The sequence below is a fragment of the Myotis yumanensis genome, unplaced genomic scaffold, assembly GCF_028538775.1.
Source record: "Myotis yumanensis isolate MYYU_CA2020_CCGP unplaced genomic scaffold, mMyoYum1.0.hap1 SCAF_22, whole genome shotgun sequence".
Classification (NCBI taxonomy): domain Eukaryota; kingdom Metazoa; phylum Chordata; class Mammalia; order Chiroptera; family Vespertilionidae; genus Myotis; species Myotis yumanensis.
In genome coordinates this window covers 4615455-4633489 of record NW_027223773.1, presented here as the reverse complement: position 1 = coordinate 4633489, position 18035 = coordinate 4615455, and the positions used below count along the sequence as shown (strand labels likewise).

Sequence of the window (18035 nt, the reverse complement as noted above, 5' to 3'; positions counted from 1 at the left end):
GTTCTAGCTGGTCCCCAAGAGTCTCTCAGTGTCCCTGGCATGATGACCACACATGACCCGGTCGGCTCTCCCGCCCTCCGGGCCCCTGGGTTTCAGGTGGACACGGATCCCAAGGCTCCTTCCATCTGGGGAGCAGGGCCTGTTGCCCAGAAGTCTGTCCTTTCTCGTAGGAGCAGCAACTCCGGGCAGCAGGGTGTCTGGGTGTTTGAGATCGGGGGCCCCGACACGGCCAGCGGCGTGGTGTCCTCGGACGTGATCCTCAGACCGGACGACGGAGAAGACTACGACGATATCGAAGATTACGACTCGGTGACCAGTCTGGGCCCGGAGGACCTGGGCACCACAGCCTTCCCCCATGAGACCCCAAGGAGGGGAGACACCGGCACCACCAGGCACCGGGCCTTGGCCCCCAGCCGCCCGGCCACCGACAGGCCCGCCAGGCCTCCCACCGAGAGGACCCGGTCCTTCCAGCTGCCCGGGGCCAGGTTCCCCCAGCAGCACCCGCAGGTCATCGATGTGGATGAGGTGGAGGAGTCGGAAGTCGGTAAGGCTGCTGCTGCTGTTGCCGTGAGAATACTCCAGGGCGCTTGGGTTTCTGGACACGGGACAGGTGCTGGAGCGGGTCCGAGGTGTGCGTTCTGGGGTGGGTTGTGAGGGCGAGAGCTGGGAAGTAGGGGTGGGAGCTCACAGGCTCCGTGCCTTTGACGTTCATCCTGGCCCGAGGATATTTTTCTTTTTCTTTTTTTTTTTTTTTTTTAATATATTTTATTGATTTTTTACAGAGAGGAAGGGAGAGAGATAGAGAGACAGAAACATCGATGAGAGAGAAACATCGATCGGCTGCCTCCTGCACATCTCCTACTGGGGATGTGCCCACAACCCAGGTACATGCCCTTGACCGGAATCGAACCTGGGACCTTTCAGTCCGCAGGCCGACGCTCTATCCACTGAGCCAAACCGGTTTTGGCTCGAGGGTATTTTTCCATTGATTTTTTAGAGAGAGTGGAGGAAGAGAGAGGGAAAGACAGAGAGAGACATCGATGCGAGAGAAACACATCGATGGGTTGCCTCCTGCACATGCCCCGACCAGGGCCCAGGCCCCGGGAGGAGCCTGCAACCGTGGTATGTGCCCTTGATCGAAATCAAACCCGGGACCCTTCGGTCCACAGGCCGACGCTCTATCCACTGAGCCACACCGGCCGGGGCCCTCTGGTCTGTTTTAGGGAGAAAAGGGCTTTAGAAGTATTTTTGAAAGTCAGATTTCTCTTATTTGTGATTTCTGAGATCAGAAGTACACTCGGCCACCTGAAAAAACATTGTCGACGTTCCTTTGGCCGCGGACACAGTTATCTTTGACATTTATTTCCTCTCGGCTTTGGCAGGAGAAGAGTTCATTATTCCCAGCTCCGGTTTGTTTCAGAGTTGGTTTGAGAAGATTTTAAAATACAGAAGAAGTAGATTCCCTCCCTTTCCCCCCCCCGAGATCTCCCTTTTAAAGTGCGCTATCTTCTAGTCAAGTGTATTCTATCAGGTTTTTGCTACATTTTGAGGGAAAGCCAGCACGCTTTGATTTGTCTTGTAAAAGCAGTCCAAGCTCAACTGTGTTCACTCATTTTTGCTCTTCAGGCTGACTTCTAATCCATTGAGATTCCTGTAGATGGGATGGTCCAGGCCTTTAAATAATGTTTAGTAAGACTCTACTGCAGGGGTCCTCAAACTACGGCCCGCGGGCCACATGCAAATACAAATATTGTATTTGTTCCCGTTTTGTTTTTTTACTTCAAAATAAGATGTGTGCAGTGTGCATAGGAATTTGTTCATAGTTTTATTTTTTTAAACTATAGTCCGGCCCTCCAACGGTCTGAGGGACAGTGAACTGGCCCCCTGTTTAAAAAGTTTGAGGCTGAAACCGGTTTGGCTCAGTGGATAGAGCGTCGACCTGCGGACTGAAAGGTTCCAGGTTCGGTTCCGGTCAAGGCCATGTACCTGGGTTGCAGGCACATCCCCAGTAGGAGGTGTGCAGGAGGCAGCTGATCGGTGTTTCTCTCTCATCGATGTTTCTGACTCTCTATATCTCTCCCTTCCTCTCTGTAAAAAATCAATAAAATATATTAATAAAATAAAATAAAATAAAATAAAATAAAAAAAGTTTGAGGACCCCTGCTCTACTGTTTCTGTTACAAAGTTACCCATTCCACATAGTCACTCACTTTAAAAAATATATAGATTTTTTTATTGATTTCAGAGAGGATGAGAGAGGGAGAGAGAGATAGAAACCTCAATGATAAGAGAGAATCATTGGGGGGAAAAAAAAGAGAGAGAGAGAGAGAGAGAGAGAGAGAGAGAGAGAGAGAGAATCATTGATCGGCTGCCTCCTGCACGCTCCCTACTGGGCATTGAGCCTGCAACCTGGGCATGTGCCCTGCCGGGGAATCGAACCGTGGCCTCTTGGCTCATGGGCCGATGCTCAACCACTGAGCCACGCCGGCTGGGGCCTCACTTGTATTTCTTCTTACTCGTTCTAGTTTGTCTCCTGACGATAGTCACACATGTTTGTTCTTCTTGAGTCTTCTGAAGCCTGGACGAGAGCTGCGGGCCAGGGCTAGTGAGCTCGTTACTATCTTCCAAGGCTCGGAATTGGAGATGTTGGCCTTGCGTGTCCTGACCAGGACGCGAGTCCGTGTCTCGGGGCTCCCCGCCCCGCACCCTGGCTCTCCTGGGGTGATGCGGACATCCCTGCCTGCGTGGCGCTCCGCTCTTGCAGCTGGCTTCGGGGGGACAGCTCCCCAGATGTGTCGGGTTGTTTACTCGCAGCTGTGGCGATCTGAGCTGTCACCCGATCGAGGCGTCTCTGACATTCTCCCTCGCGGAGCCGTCCTGTTGAAATGCTATCCTATCTGACGCCAACAGCAACATATGGCGGTGCATTGCTCGGTATTAGTCCACGCCTAGATTTGAACCGGACATGTGCCTGAAACAGATGTTTCTCTGTCCCTCTATCTCGGTTATTTCGCTGTTTCTGGCGGGGAGGCCTGCCTTCCGCGGCCCGCCGTGCATTCCTGGCGTTATCTGAATAGTCACCCACAGATACGCAGGCCAGGGGGAACCACGGGGCGCCGGGCCCTCGGCTGGAGTGAAGCAGGCTGCAGTCACGTGTGTTCAGCGTGGGGGCCAAGGGTTTCCGACGCCAAACGCCGCCTCTCCACACACTGGAAATTTCCTCCGGGCGTCTGGGACGCATAGAACCTTCCTGGTTTAAACTTCACTTGTATCTTCACTCCAAACAGTCGGTTATAAACCGGATCGCTCCCCGCTTTAAAAGCTCACCCCCTACCTGTGCTTTTGAGCTTTCTTTCCAGATCAGTTTCCACTGGATTGTGGAGTATAATGAGTCCGTTCCTAATTCTAACAAATTGAACCAAGGAGGTAGAATTTTAAAAGTAGGCAGAATTCTTTTTGTTTCTTGAGTGAAAGGAATTGAAGAAGTCTTTCTAATCAGCTTTTTTTAAAAATCCTGACCTGAGGATATTTTTTCATTGATTTTTAGAGGAAGTGGGAGAGAGAGGGAAAAACAGAAAGAAACATCAGTGTGAGAGAAACACATCAATTGGTTGCCTCCTGCGTGCACCCTGACCAGGGCCCGGGCCAGGGAGGAGCCTGCAACTGAGGTACATGCCCTTGACTGGAATCGAACCCAGGACCCTTCAGTCCGCAGGCCAACACGCTGTCCACTGAGACAAACCAGCTAGGGCCTAATCAGCTTTTGAGTATAAGAGCTTCTTAGTTGCCGAAACCGGTTTGGCTTAGTGGATAGAGCGTCGGCCTGCTGACTGAGGGGTCCCGGGTTCGATTCCGGTCAAGGGCATGTACCTGGGTTGCGGGCACATCCCCAGAGGGAAATGTGCAGGAGGCAGCTGATCGATGTTTCGCTCTCATCGATGTTTCTAACTCTCTATCTCTCTCCCTTCCTCTCTGTAAAAAATCAATAAAATATATTAAAAAAAAAAAAAAAAGAGCTTCTTAGTTATTGCCTGGAGAGAAGAGGCAAAATAATTTCAAAATACTCTGAAGTCAAGAAAATGGGAAAATTAAAAAACAGTAAAACAAAATACCTTAAGGCCCCTTTAAAATGTGAAACTGATCTTTTTGACTCGTCAGAGGGACACCAGACTGAGACAGCTGTCTGATGGGGTGACCTGAGACTGATGCAAATTAGAGCCCTTTTTAAAATATATATTTTTATTGATCTCAGACAGGAAGGTGGAGGGAGAGAGAGAGAGAAGCATCAATAATGAGAGAGAATCACAGATCGGCTGCCTTCTGCACGCCCCCCACTGAGGATCGAGCCCGAAACCCAGGAATCGAACCCTGACCTCCTGATTCATAGATCGACACCCAACCACAGAGCCACGCCGGCCGGGCAGATTAGAGCACTTTTTGATCATTCACCCTGTGATTTCTACACTCCTTGTAGCCCAGTGGTTCTCAACCTTCCTCATGCCTCGACCCTTTAATACAGTTCCTCATGTTGTGGTGACCCCCAATTTCATTGTTACAAGTTGAACATAGTTAAAGCATAGTGATGAATCACAAAAACAATATGTAGTTATAGATGTGTTTTCCGATGGTCTTAGGCGACCCCTGTGAAAGGGTCGTTCGACCCCCAAAGGGGTCGGAACCCACAGGTTGAGAACCGCTGTTGCAGCCCCATGTGCGTGGGGTGTGACAGATGGAGCCACCACACCATTTACGTGGCTCCAGGCGGTGAGTCCGGACCCTGAGCTGCCTGGCCGAGTGTCATTATCCCTGCAGGGCTGGGGGGCCCGTGTGACCCACTCCTGCCGCTGAGCCCCGAGATGTGCTTACAGGCGCCCTGTGCTTCCTCCGCAGTCTTCAGCTACAACACGGATTCCCGGCCCACGTGCGCCAACAGCCGACACCAGTGCTCCGTGCACGCCGAGTGCCGGGACTACGCCACCGGCTTCTGCTGCAGCTGCGTCGCCGGCTACACCGGGAACGGCCGGCAGTGCGTGGCCGAAGGTCTGTTTTCTGGGCCGGGAGGAGGGAGGGCGGCCTAAATATTTTTATTGGTTTCAGAGAGGAAGGCAGAGGGAGAGAGAGAGAGAAGCATCAATGATGAGAGAGAATCATGGATCAGCTGCCTCCTGCACGCCCCACACTGGGGATGGAGCTGCAACCCAGGCCTGTGCCGTGACCTCCCGGTTCATAGGTCGACGCTCAACCCCTGAGCCCCAAACTCCAAATTGGATCCAGCTGTCACTTGCGGACCAGGCAGTCTCTACGGTCGTGAGAGCCCAGACATAGTTTACTCAGCGTGGGTCCCCGGGGAACCCGGGGCCATAAACGCCAATGAAAACAAAAGCGACAGAAACCCCGCCGTACGGAACATTTGTCCCTTCGGATGCCAGATGACCTCACGTGTCACTGGCCGTTTTCTTTGTGTTTCGTGAGGAAATGCAGTTGCTTCCCCAGGTTTGACTCAGTAAAGCTTGGAAGCACTTTCCTGTTTTTCAGATCCCCTGCCATCACTGTTTTAATTTGCTAAAAAAAAAACAAACAAACAGCAACGAACAGGAACCGTGTTCCCTTCTGGGTCCTAATTCGATCAAGTGAGGGTTGTTGTACTGACTTTGGCAACGAGAGAGAATTTTTGTGTCCGTGTGTTCATTAGGGGAATGTTTTCAGCATCTGTAAACGTATTTCCTTCCAAATTGCACCGCCCAGGGGTGGTGTGCCTGAGCGTTGCATGGGGCTTGGCTTCGATACCCTGGGAGAAGCTTCCAGAATCAGCAGCAAAACCTTCTTCTCCAGGCGCGGCCCCGGCGGCCTTTCCCGTGCCAAGCGTCCGAGCCGGGAATGCTGAGTGTGCTGGGCAGAAACTCAGATCGAACGAACCATCCGGCCCCCGTTTTAACATCATATACACGCCCTGGAGGAATCTCATGGTTTAATTATTTGTGGGATTCTTGCTACTTTTCTAAAAATTTTATTGATTCCAGAGAGGCAGGGAGAGGGAGAGAGAGAGAGAAACATCCATGATGAGAGAGAATCATGGATCGGCTGCCTCCTGCACGCCCCACACTGGGGATGGAACCCACAACCCAGGCATGTGCCCTGACGGGGAACCGAACCGTGACCTCCTGGTTCCTAGGTCGATGCTCAACCACTGAGCCACACGGGCCGGGCTTGCCTCTTGCCCTACAGGCCCAGGGTCTATCCTGTTCTTCTCTTATGAAGGACTGGCTTCTCCCTTTTTTTCCCCTCACAGGGTCCCCCCAGCGAGTGAACGGCAAGGTGAAAGGGAGGATCTTCGTGGGGAGCAGCCCGGTCCCCGTCGTGTTTGAGAACACGGACCTGCACTCCTACGTGGTGATGAACCAGGGGCGCTCCTACACGGCCATCAGCACCATCCCCGAGACCGTGGGGTACTCCCTGCTGCCCCTGGCCCCCGTCGGGGGCATCATCGGGTGGATGTTTGCGGTGGAGCAAGACGGATTCAGGCACGGGTTCAGCATCACAGGTATTGGCATCACCCGTTAAAGTCCATGGCCCGGGGGTGGGGTTGTGGGGGGGTCCAAGGGAGATAGGGCCTGGGGATGAGTGGAAAGGGAGCTCCAGGTCTAAGGACAACTCACTGACAAGCTTTTTGTTCTGGGAGGAAGACCTGGCGGTAAGAGGACCCGTCTTCTTTCGTGAATAATATTTACGAATATTCTAAATAATATTTAGAATCCTGCTGGCCCGGCTCACCCATCCTAAAGCTTGGGTATTTCTCATTGTCCCTTCTCATCATGAGTTGAAATGCCCGTCTTCAGCACAAGCCCTGAGCCAACCCATCTTGGAGGCTGTGGCTGGAAGGCGGCCTCTCTCTGCGGGTGACTCCATGGGGCCCCCTGGGTGTCCCAGCTCTGTCCTCGGGGGCCCCCAGCCCCATTCCTACCAGCACCCCCTGAGGCACCCGCAGAGGAGGTGCGACTCCACGGCCCCTGACCAGCCCTGTGAGCCCAGGGCGGGCGCCGGGGTGGCTGTCCCTTCTGAGGGCAGAGTGACCGAATGACCTTGCTTTCCAGGGGGCGAGTTCACCCGCCAGGCCGAGGTGACCTTCGTGGGGCACCCGGGCAAGCTGGTCATCAAGCAGCGCTTCAGCGGCATCGACGAGCACGGGCACCTGACCATCGACACGGAGCTGGAGGGCCGCGTGCCGCAGATCCCAGTCGGCGCCTCCGTGCACATCGAGCCCTACACGGAGCTCTACCACTACTCCCGCGGCGGTGAGGGCACCCCGGGGCCTGAGGCTCCCAGTGCCACTGGGACAGCCCGTCTCCTGGGCCGCAGAGAGCAAAACGCGGGCGACACCTTAGTAACTTCGCCTTTCCCCACTGCCTGACGTCTGTCACTCCCTCCAGAGAATTTATTATTTCTTATTTATTTACCTTAATTTTTATTCATTTCAGAGAGGAGGGGAGAGGGAGAGAGGGAGAGAAACATCAATGATGAGAGAGAATCATGGATCGGCTGCCTCCTGCACGCCCCACACTGGGGATGGAGCCCACAACCCGGGCCTGTGCCCTGACCGGGAATCGAACCGTGACCTCCTGGTTCATAGGTCGACGCTCAACCACTGAGCCACGCCAGCCAGGCGTCCACTAGCTTGTAATCTTTAGGTTGGCTCTGGGCAGCTTAGGAACTTAAAGAGAGGCACTTGATGGGGGAAAAAGCAACAAATATTACTGATGCAAATAATACCCATAACGGTAGGGGAAATCCAGGTAGCAGAAGGAGTCCCCATTGGAAATAAACGGTCTTGCCCTGGCCGGTGTGGCTCAGTGGATAGTATCTGCCTGTGGACCATAGGGACCCGGGTTCGATTCTGGTCAAGGGCACGTACCTTGGTTGCAGGCTCCTCCCCAGCCCAGGCCCTGTTTGAGGCACGTGCAGGAGGCAACCATTCAATGGATTTCTCTCCCATTGATGTTTCTGTCTGTCTTTCCCTCTCTCTCACACTCTCTCTAAAAACCAGTGGGAAAGTATTCTTGGGTGCGGATTAACAACAACAACAAGAAATAAATGAACGATCTCATTGACCGGCTCCGTTGCAGTCTCCCCTGGAAGCCTGGTGTCTGGGGAGACCTCCGGTGGGATGGCCCTGACCCTGGAGGAGGCCACCGCGTCCTCACGCCCTTTCCTTTCTCTCCCCACCCGTGTCCCTCCTGCGTCCAGTGATCACATCCTCCTCCACGCGGGAGTACACGGTGACGGGGCCCGCGGCCCCTGCGAGCATCCACACGTACCAGTGGCGCCAGACCATCACCTTCCAGGAGTGCGTCCACGACGGGGCCCGGCCGGCCCCGCCCAGCACCCAGCAGCTCTCGGTGGACAGCGTGTTCGTCCTGTACAACCAGGAGGAGCGGATCCTGCGCTTCGCTCTCAGCAACTCCATCGGGCCTGTGCGGGGTGAGACGCAGCTCCCACCGGCCCTCGTGCGCCTGCGTCTCTGTGCTCTGGGCGTATTCTTTTAAAAAAAATTATATATATATATATATATATTGATTTCAGAGAGGAAGGGAGAGGGAGAGAGAGAAACATCAGTGATGAAAGAGAATCATGGATCAGCTGCCTCCTGCACGCCCCCTACTGGGGATCAAGCCTGCAACCTGGGCATGTGCTCTGACCGGGAATCAAACCCTGTCCTCCTGGTTCATAGGTCGATGCTCAACCACTGAGCCACACCAGCCAGGCATCCACTAGCCTGTAATTTTTCAACTTATTAATTGAATTGAACCATGACCTCCTGGCTCATAGGGTGATGCTCAACCACTGAGCCACGCCGGCTGGGCGTGATTTTTGTCAGTTTCCGGCAAAATTGCCTTATGGCCTGTTCTGCTTGGGATCTGATGGGGAAGATGCTTCACCGGAGCATCCGCCAGCTGCTCCCCTGTCCCCGGACCACGGCCTCCACCCGCCTTCCTCTGTGGGGGGAGCATTCCGAGGACTCACCTCTCAGTGTCTCTGTCCTCGCAGACGGCTCCCCGGACGCCCTGCAGAACCCCTGCTACCTCGGCACTCACGGCTGCGACACCAACGCGGCCTGCCAGCCCGGCGCCGGGAACCAGTTCGCCTGCGAGTGCTCCATCGGCTTCCGGGGAGACGGGCGCACCTGCCACGGTACAGCCTCGGCTCAGCCTCGGGGGGCGGGGGGGAGGCCACGGGGAGGTGTCCACAGCCTGTGGTCCAGATGGCGCGGGAGGGGACGAGGCCCCGAGATGAGACTGGCATGCCCAGGCGCCCCCTGGCACCGTGAGGGGCGCTGCCCCTTCCAGATGCTCTGACTCTAAGCAGCAGAGAAGAATCTGTGAGGCCACACCCCGCACAGGTGCAGAGGGGAGCTGAAGCCAGCGCTGCGTGCAACCCTTGGAACATGACGTCCCCCAGGCACGTTGGTGTGAACTACAGAGGCTCACCCTTTTTTAGAAAATTTTTTTATTGATTTCAGAGAGGAAGGGAGAGGGAGAGAAAGGGAGAAACATCAGTGATGAGAAGGAATCATGGATCGGCTGCCTCCTACACGCCCCACCCTGGGGACCGAGCCTGCAACCTGGGCGTGTGCCGTGACCGGGAATTGAACAGTGACCTCCTGGTTCATAGGTCAGGGCTGGACCACGGAGCCAACGCCGGCCGGGCCAAAGTCGCTTTTTTGAAACACACAAAGTCCCCGTCCCTAAAGCTTCCCGGGGAGAACGGAGCTTGGAAGCGTTCCCGTGGCCGTGCTGTTCTGTCGCTGGGATTGAAACTCGCCCTGTGCTAGTTGCTTTGGCAGCCGAGCGGGAGCCTTGGGGCCCTGCCGTCCGCACACAGCGTCCAGACATCTGGGCTGGAGCATCCTGGGAGCTGGGGGCAGGGGCAGTGGGAGCCGGAATGGTCTTTTAAAAAAATATTGATTTCTGAGAGAGAGGGCGAGGGAGAGAGAAACATCAATGATGAGAGAGAATCATGGATCGGCTGCCTCCTGTATGTCCCCTACTGGGGGTGATGTGCCCTTGACCGGAATCGAACCGTGACCTCCTGGTTCATGGGTCAACCACTGGCTGCAGTATATGTTCAAAAAACTGAATACTCTCCCTATCTGGATAGAGCGTCAGCCTGCAGACTGAAAGGTCCCGGGTTCGATTCCGGTCAAGGGCATGTACCTTGGTTGCAGGCACGTTCCCAGTGGGGGTTGTGCAGGAGGCAGCTGATGGATGTTTCTAGCTCTCTATCCCTCTCCCTTCCTCCGTAAAAAATCAATAAAAAATATATTTAAAAGAAAACAAAAACAAAAAACTGAACACCCTTTGGGTTGGGGTTTTGCCTGGGTTTAGTCCCCCCCAACCCCCGCCTCAAGCAGCAGTGCTTTCTGCGTCATGTACGCAGCGACGTGCGAAGAGGTTAACACGAGGCTGCTTCGTGTTTCCTGAACTCACTGTAGACATCGACGAGTGCTCGGAGCAGCCCGAGGTGTGTGGGAGCCACGCCGTCTGCAACAACCACCCGGGGACCTTCCGCTGCGAGTGCGAGCAGGGCTACCGTTTTTCCGAGGAGGGAACGTGCGTGGGTGAGTTCCGTGGTCGGAGATTTTCAGGATCCTGATGCGTGGGGGGTTCGTTGGTGCCCGTGGGAAGGTGTTGCTCCAGGTAACCATCCCGGCCGAGGGGGGAGGCGCTGGGTTCAGGAGTTGGGGGGAGAGGGGGCGGCAGTTTACGAAGCTGAATCCGACTCTGTCCCTTTCCTCCAATTTCCTGGGGGGCCACATGTCCGAGGATCAACGCTCTCACTGTTCACCCCAGTAACACCATCGCCTGGTCTGTTGGAAGCTTTGTATTGCTCTTCGTTCTGACAAAACGATGTTTCATTGTTTTTTATTTTTTTTAAGATTTTTAAAAATATATATTTTTATTGATTTCAGAGAGGAAGCGAGAGAGAGAGAGAGAGAGAGAGGAAGTGAGAGAGAGAGAGACATCAGTGATGAGGGAGAATCATTGATCGGCTGCCTCCTGCTTGTCCTCTACTGGGGATCGAGCTGGCAACCCGGGCATGTGTCCTTGACCAGAATCGAACCCAGGACCCTTCAGTCTGCAGGCTGATGCTCTATCCACTGAGCCAAACTGGCTAGGGCTCTTTTTTTTTTTTTTTTAACATTGCAACATTTATTCAACTTATTAATTAATGAAGATACCAGTAGAACATGAAATTGTTTCAAAAAGACACTTTGACCCGGCCAGCGTGGCTCAGCGGTTGAACGTCAGTCAACCTATGAACCAGGAGATCACCGTTCAATTCCCGGTCAGGGCACATGCCCGGGTTGTAGGCTGGATCCCCAGTGTGGGGCGTGCAGGAGGCAGCCGATCCATGATGCTCTCTCATCATTGACGTTTCTCCCTCTCTCTCCCTCTCCCTTCCTCTCTGAAATCAATAAAAATATATAAAAAAGGAAATAAAAACACCCAACCAAAAAGACACTCGGAGGAACTATTTATAGGCAACTTGAAAAGGGAAAAGGAGTGTCAGAGTAAGAAAGCCTGACAGCATTTGAGAAGGGTTATTGGAACATGTGTTTGTCATTAGTGGCCGTACCAGGCACCGTGAGTGCTTTTTCACAGAAAAGACATAGGAAACACATTCAACCGAAAGTATTTGCCGAAGGATCTGCCAGGTCAGGCAGCGAGACTCCTCGGACTGCGGCCCTCAGGGAAGACCATTGAGACAGAACGTCTGAAAAAAAACAAACCCAGGAACCGTGCCCGATGCGGATCATGAGAAGTTAGAGGTTGGGAGACATGTCAAAGTTCCGATCGGGGAGCCTGCAGGGCTGGGAAGCCAGAAAGCAAAGCTGGAGGCTGCAGTCAGTCCCACGCCCGTAGCCAAGGTCTTCACGAGCCAGCAGGCCTCCAGGCCCTGACAGATGAGCTGGTCAGACGGACTAGATGCAGGACACAACCTAGGAAGAGGGAGAGCTTTGACCTTCGACTGTACTTGACGCCTTTGGTCTACCTGCATTAAAATGAGGCCAGTGCCTCCAGAAACCAGAAACGGACTCTTTTTATGTTTTTATTGATTTCAGAGAGGAAGGGGGAGAGAGAGAAACATCCATGATGATAGGGAATCATCGAGTGGCTGCCTCCTGCACGCCCCACACTGGGGATGGCGCCCACAACCCGGGCATGTGCCCTGACCGGGAATCGAACTCTGACCTCCTGGTTCATTCATAGGTCGAGGCTCAACCAACTGAGCCATGCCGGCCGGGCATTCCTCTATCAATTCTTTTCCTTATTCTTTTAAAAGCTATTAAAACAATTAGACTTGTTTTCCCTTAAATCATTGGCTTTGGGATTCATGTGGAGGGACCAGCTTGTAGGCACACGTGTCATTACCTGCTTTGGGTTGAATTCTTCCTGATTTAGGTCTACAGTTCTATTTCGGGCCATCCTGCTTGGGGGTTTCAATTTTACAAGCCACAAGCAGGAACATAGCTTCTTGGCCTTATCCGAGTACATGAGTTCACGCTATGAATGAGGCTAATTGTTGCTTTAGGCTGCTGCTGCTGATGGTGGTGAGCCATCCACAAAGGAACAGATTGAATTTTTCTACTTTCCCCCAACTGCTGCACTTTGAACTGTTGGCTCCAAGAATTTAAAGTTCAGAGATTCTTGGATAATTCCAGTCTGGAGGGCAGTGCGCTGAATGGGCCGTATGAACTCAGCATTTCTGCCCAGTTGAAAACAGACTTCTCTTTTACTGCCTCCCCGACCCATGTCCGTGCCCTTTGCTGTGTACTGAGCCCTAGCCTGCTTTCTGTTTGCTCTGTCTTGTTTTAAAAATATATATATTTTTATTGATTTCAGAGAGGGAGGTAGAGAGAGAAACATCAGTGATGAGAGAGAATCATGGATCGGCTCCCTCCTTACGCCCCCTACTGGGGATGGAGCCTACAACCTAGGCGTGTGCCCTGATGGGGAATCGAACCGTGACCTCCTGGTTCACAGGTCACTGCTCAACCCCTGAGCCACGCTCGCCAGACTGTTTGATCCGTCTCGAAGCTGAGATGAGGCTGCCAAGGTCTCAGGGGGAGGTGGAGGCCGAGGGCTGGAGGGAACAGGCAGTTCTCATAGTTTGAAGATGACCCAACATCTGTGCATGGGAAGAGGCCAGTCCCCTTTGCACAGAGTGGAGAGTTCAGCTCTGCTGAAGTTACTTTTTTTTTTTTTTTAATAGAGAACAACAATTCCTGTGTATTTGGCCTGATTTCCCTCTCTGCTTTTTGAGATGGAGATTCAAAGATTACAGTCTAGCCCTGGCTGGTGTGGCTCAGTGGATAGAGCGTCGGCCTGCAGACCAAAGGGTCCCAGGTTTGATTCCGGTCAAGGGCACGTACTTAGGTTGCAGGCTCCTCCCCGGCCCGGACCCTGGTCGGGGCACGTGCAGGAGGCAACCCATCGATGTGTTTCTCTCCCATCGATGTTTCTCTCTGTCTTCCCCTCTCTCTCCCATTCTCTTTAAAAACCAATGGGAAAATATCCTCGGGTGAGGATTAACAACAACAACAGAAAAGATTGCGGTCTAATTATAATTAATTTTTAATTCCCATTCGGAGCCCAATTTTCTCTCCTTTTGGAATCTTTTCCCTCCATCCCACCTTGCAGCGTCCTGTTGGGTGAACGGCCGGAAATTGCCATTCTGGGAGGTCAGGAGCCTTGAGGAAGCACAGCTGGGCGTATGGGTGTCCCCTGTGGCAGATCAGGGCTCCCTCCCTCCGTGGCTGGTAGACACCCAAGGCTGCCTCCTCTAACAGCCCACCATCTGTCTCGCACCCCTGCTCCCTTCCCTGGACGCTCACGACCCCTTCCCTGGTGGGAAACGGGTGACCTTAACCTCAGCCTTCACAGTGACTGTCCACCTGCCCGTGGAGCCACAGGGGGAGCCACAGGGCGGACAGAGTCTCAGACCCTCAGCTCCCAACACTCCCCCCGCAGGGCTGCCCTGGGAAGGGTGGACCCCTGCGATGTACATCTCCACACCCCGGTGAAAGGGTCGTGGATGTGGAGAGGGGCCCCGGACGGAGCCCTGGGGTGAAACTCAGGTCGAAAGCCAGGCCGAGCCTGGCCGGCGTGGCCCCGTGGTTGAGCTTCAACCTATGAACCAGGAGGTCACGGTGCGATTCCCGGTCAGGGCACATGCCCGGGTTGCGGGCTCCTTCCCCAGTGTGGGGTGTGCAGGAGGCAGCCGATCCATGAATCTCTCTCATCAGTGATGCTTCTCTCTTGCTCTCCCTCTCCCTCCCTCCCTGACATCAATAACGATATATTTGGGAAAAAGAAAGAGAAAAAGAAAGCCAGGCAGAGTGGGCCAACCCAGGTGTCATCCTGGGAGGCCCGATCGAAGGCCGCGTCCAGGTGGGAGGAGAGAGGAGAGACGGGGGCACCCGCCGAGCGGGGAGAAGGGGGTGAAGCCCTTAAGATGCCTGGAGGTCTGGGGTCCGAGGGGACTAAACCCCTGGCGTGGGGGGATCGGGGAAGGGCACGGGGACTCCTCAGGGGCCTCCCTTCCGAACGCCGTGTCCACCTTGCTTTCGAAGCTGCCGTGGACGAACGGCCCATCAACCACTGCGCGACGGGCCTGCACGACTGTGACATCCCCCAGCGGGCCCAGTGCGTCTACACGGGCGGCTCCTCCTACACCTGCTCCTGTTTGCCAGGCTTCTCCGGGGACGGCCGGGCCTGCCAAGGTGCGTGCGTGCGTGGTGACCCCAATGTTTCTCTCTGTATAACCCGGAAAACGCCCCACGTGGTAGTGATCATGTGCAAATGGCCGGCTTACCTCGAGTTTAGAGAGAGTTACTCTTTCAGCTCCGTTGGGAATGTGGGCCCCATGTTATTTTTATGTAGGCATTTGAACTACTGGGTCTGTATTTTATTTATTTTTTGTTAAATATATTTTTATTGGTTTTTAGGGAGGAAGGGAGAGGGAGAGAGAGAAAGAGAAACATCAGTGATGAGAGAGAATCATGGATCGGCTGCCTCCTGCACGCCCCACAGTGGGGATCGAGCCCAGACCCGAGGCATGTGTCCTGACCGGGAATCGAACCGTGACCTCCTGGGTCATAGGTCGATGCTCAACCACTGAGCCACACTGGCCAGGCTATGCATTTTCTTTTGGGGCCTGTTCCCCTTGGAGAAAACGCTGTCCTCCCCCTGAGCTTTTGTACTGTCTGAGTTGCTCCTTCAGGCAACAATTAGACACCTGCTGTCTACTAGGAACGGGGTGGGCGGGGGTGTGGGGGGGGATTGTCTGTTTTTTAGGAAAAGAAAAACCACTTTTGAATTTATGGAGCTTAAAGTCCAGCCATTTATTATTTTTTAATTATTATTTTTAAACATTAGTTTATATATAAATTTTTATTGATTTCAGAGAGGAAGGGAGAGGGAGAGCGAGATAGAAACATCATTGATGAGAGACAATCATGTATCGGCTGCTTCCTGCACGCCCCCTACTAGGGATCAAGCCTGCAACCTGGGCATGTGCCCTTGACCGGAATCGGACCCGGGACCCTTCAGTCTGCAGGTCGACGCTCTATCCACGGAGCCAAATCGGCCAGGGCAAGATGATTTCACTTTACACTGCAAAGTATTTCTGCAAAGTCCAAGCTTTTCCCAGATAGATTATAATCTCAGAGAACCTGTCTCTTCATTACTCACCCGTAGGCATTTTTGAAGTTCTCATTTATGATGAAAAGAAGCATTTTATTTTATTTTTTTAATAATTCATTATTGTTGAAAGTATTACATACGTCCCCTTTTTTCTCCCCATTGACCCCTTCCAGCCCCTCCCCCCAAGGCCTTCACCACCCCATTGTCTGCGTCCATGGGTTATGCATATGTGCATGCAAGGTCTTTGGTTGATTACCTCCCATCCACCCACCCCCACCCACCCCCGCCTTCCCTCCAAGATTCTGCACTCTGTTCCAAGCTGAGAAGAAGTTTAATAATACAAAAGAACCCTCCCTTTTCCCCATTTCTTAGGAAAAGGGAAACACATGTGTAAATGCACAAGATAGAAATTGGGGAGTTGTTGTGTTGGTAACGTGGAGGGAGTTACTGTTTTGATAATGAATGTTGAGCTATTGTTGTGATCACTAGCGTTGAGTGATTGCTTTGCTCATTAACGGCTCAGCGGCCTCAGAGCAGACACAGGGCCCCACAGAGCTGAGCAAGGGGCTTAAGTGATTGTGTAAACCATGGATTCCGGAGGAATCTCTGTCCTGGGGCTGTTTTGCAGACGTGGATGAATGCCACCCGAGCCGATGCCACCCCGATGCCTTCTGCTACAACACCCCGGGCTCCTTCTCGTGCCAGTGCAAGCCTGGGTACCGGGGCGACGGCTTCCGCTGCACGCCTGGAGGTGAGGAGTCGGGACACCGGGAGCCGGTAGGCCGGTGCCCTGCCCCTGAGTCCTGAGTACGGGGCCCCGGGAGGGGAGGCGCCGTGGGAATGTGTGAGCTCCGTGCGAGTCCTGAGGGTCACTGAGGCAGATGAGAGCGTGGCCGCCGTGAACAGGTGTGCAGGCTGCGTACTGCTCTACCACGGGGGGCACCGAAGGCGGTCCGGGACTCCTGGCAGCCTGGAGTCTGGTCGTCCTGGTAACCAGAGCAAGCAGGGCAGGGCAGGGCAGGGCAGGGCAGGGGAGAGTGGGCCTGTAGCAGTCAGGGTTCGCAGAGACACAGAAACAGTGGTGTGTGTGTGTGTGTGTGTGTGTGTGTGCGTGTGTGTGCGTGTGTGCAAATATGTACATTCACAGTAAAGAGCTGCAGCGTAAGAAATCGGTTCACAGCCCTGACTGGTTTTCTCAGCGGATAGAGCATCGGCCTGTGGACTCAAGGGTCCCAGGTTCGATTCCGGTCAAGGGCATGTACCTTGGTTGCGTGCACATCCCCAGTGGGGAGTGTGCAGGAGGCAGCTGATCGATGTTTCTCTCTCATCGATGTTTCTCTCTATCCCTCTCCCTTCCTCTCTGTAAAAAATCAATAAAATATATTTTTTTTTTAAAAAGAAAAGAAATCGGTTCACACCATTGGATGAACGTTTACATTTTGACATACAGTGGGGCCTTGACTTACGAGTTTAATTTGTTCCGAGACCCAGCTCGTTAAGGAGCTCGTTAACTCATATTACTCTGTCAACTCAATGCAAAAAATCTGCCGAGAGACAGCTGGCATCTCAAAAAACTTGTCAGTCGGGACACTCGTAAGTCAAGGCCCCACTGTATCACACTACACGTCACTGGTCTGCATTGCTTTCCGCTCAGGACCGGGGTCAGCAAACTCCTCCTCACAGGACGAATCCCACCCACCTCCTGTTTTTGTAAACAGTTTCACTGGGACACAGCTGTGCTGGTCAGGTTTTGTACGGGCTGTGGCGCCCTCACCCACGTGTGTGTCGAAGGAGAGGTCAGTTTGCAGCAGAATCTGTAAACACCTGCAAAGCCTAAAGTATTTACCACCTGGTCGGGGGTTTGCCAACCCCTGGCCTAGAGGAACCCCGGGCAGGGCACCCTTTTGTGCCTGAAGCGCTGGGTGAAAGTTGGAGTGTTACCCATAGACTTACACACAGAGAGGAGTGGAGACATTCCAGCAGCTGTTAAAAAATGACTAACAGGGAAAAAGAAAGAAAGAAAGAAAGAAAGAAAGAAAGAAAGAAAGCAAAAACAAATAGTGGATAGAGAGCATCAGACTGTGGACTGAAGGGTCCCGGGTTCGATTCCAGTCAAGGGCACGCATCTCGGTTGCAGGCTTGATCCCCGGCCCTGTTCGAGGCACATGTGGGAGGCAACCAATCAATGTGTCTCTCTCACATCCCTGCCCCTCTCTCTCTCTCTCTCCCTCTCTCTCTCTCTCCCCCTCCTCTCTCCCTGTCCCTCCCTCCCACTCTCTCTAAAAAAATCAATGGAAAAATATTCTTGGGTGAGGATTAACAACAACAAAATAT

The 18035-nt window shown here is 53.4% G+C and overlaps 1 protein-coding gene across 1 annotated transcript in view; it reads left to right on the top strand.

Annotated features, from left to right (window-relative positions):
- Positions 1 to 18035, top strand: part of NID1 (nidogen 1) — a 42893-nt gene that overhangs the window by 11895 nt on the left and 12963 nt on the right. Inside the window, exons 4-12 of the mRNA XM_070401100.1 lie at positions 171 to 544; positions 4891 to 5040; positions 6290 to 6541; positions 7092 to 7292; positions 8242 to 8475; positions 9043 to 9186; positions 10487 to 10612; positions 14630 to 14779; positions 16330 to 16452. Of these exons, the coding sequence (XP_070257201.1) occupies positions 171 to 544; positions 4891 to 5040; positions 6290 to 6541; positions 7092 to 7292; positions 8242 to 8475; positions 9043 to 9186; positions 10487 to 10612; positions 14630 to 14779; positions 16330 to 16452 (1754 nt within the window). The remainder of the gene's footprint in view (positions 1 to 170; positions 545 to 4890; positions 5041 to 6289; positions 6542 to 7091; positions 7293 to 8241; positions 8476 to 9042; positions 9187 to 10486; positions 10613 to 14629; positions 14780 to 16329; positions 16453 to 18035) is intronic.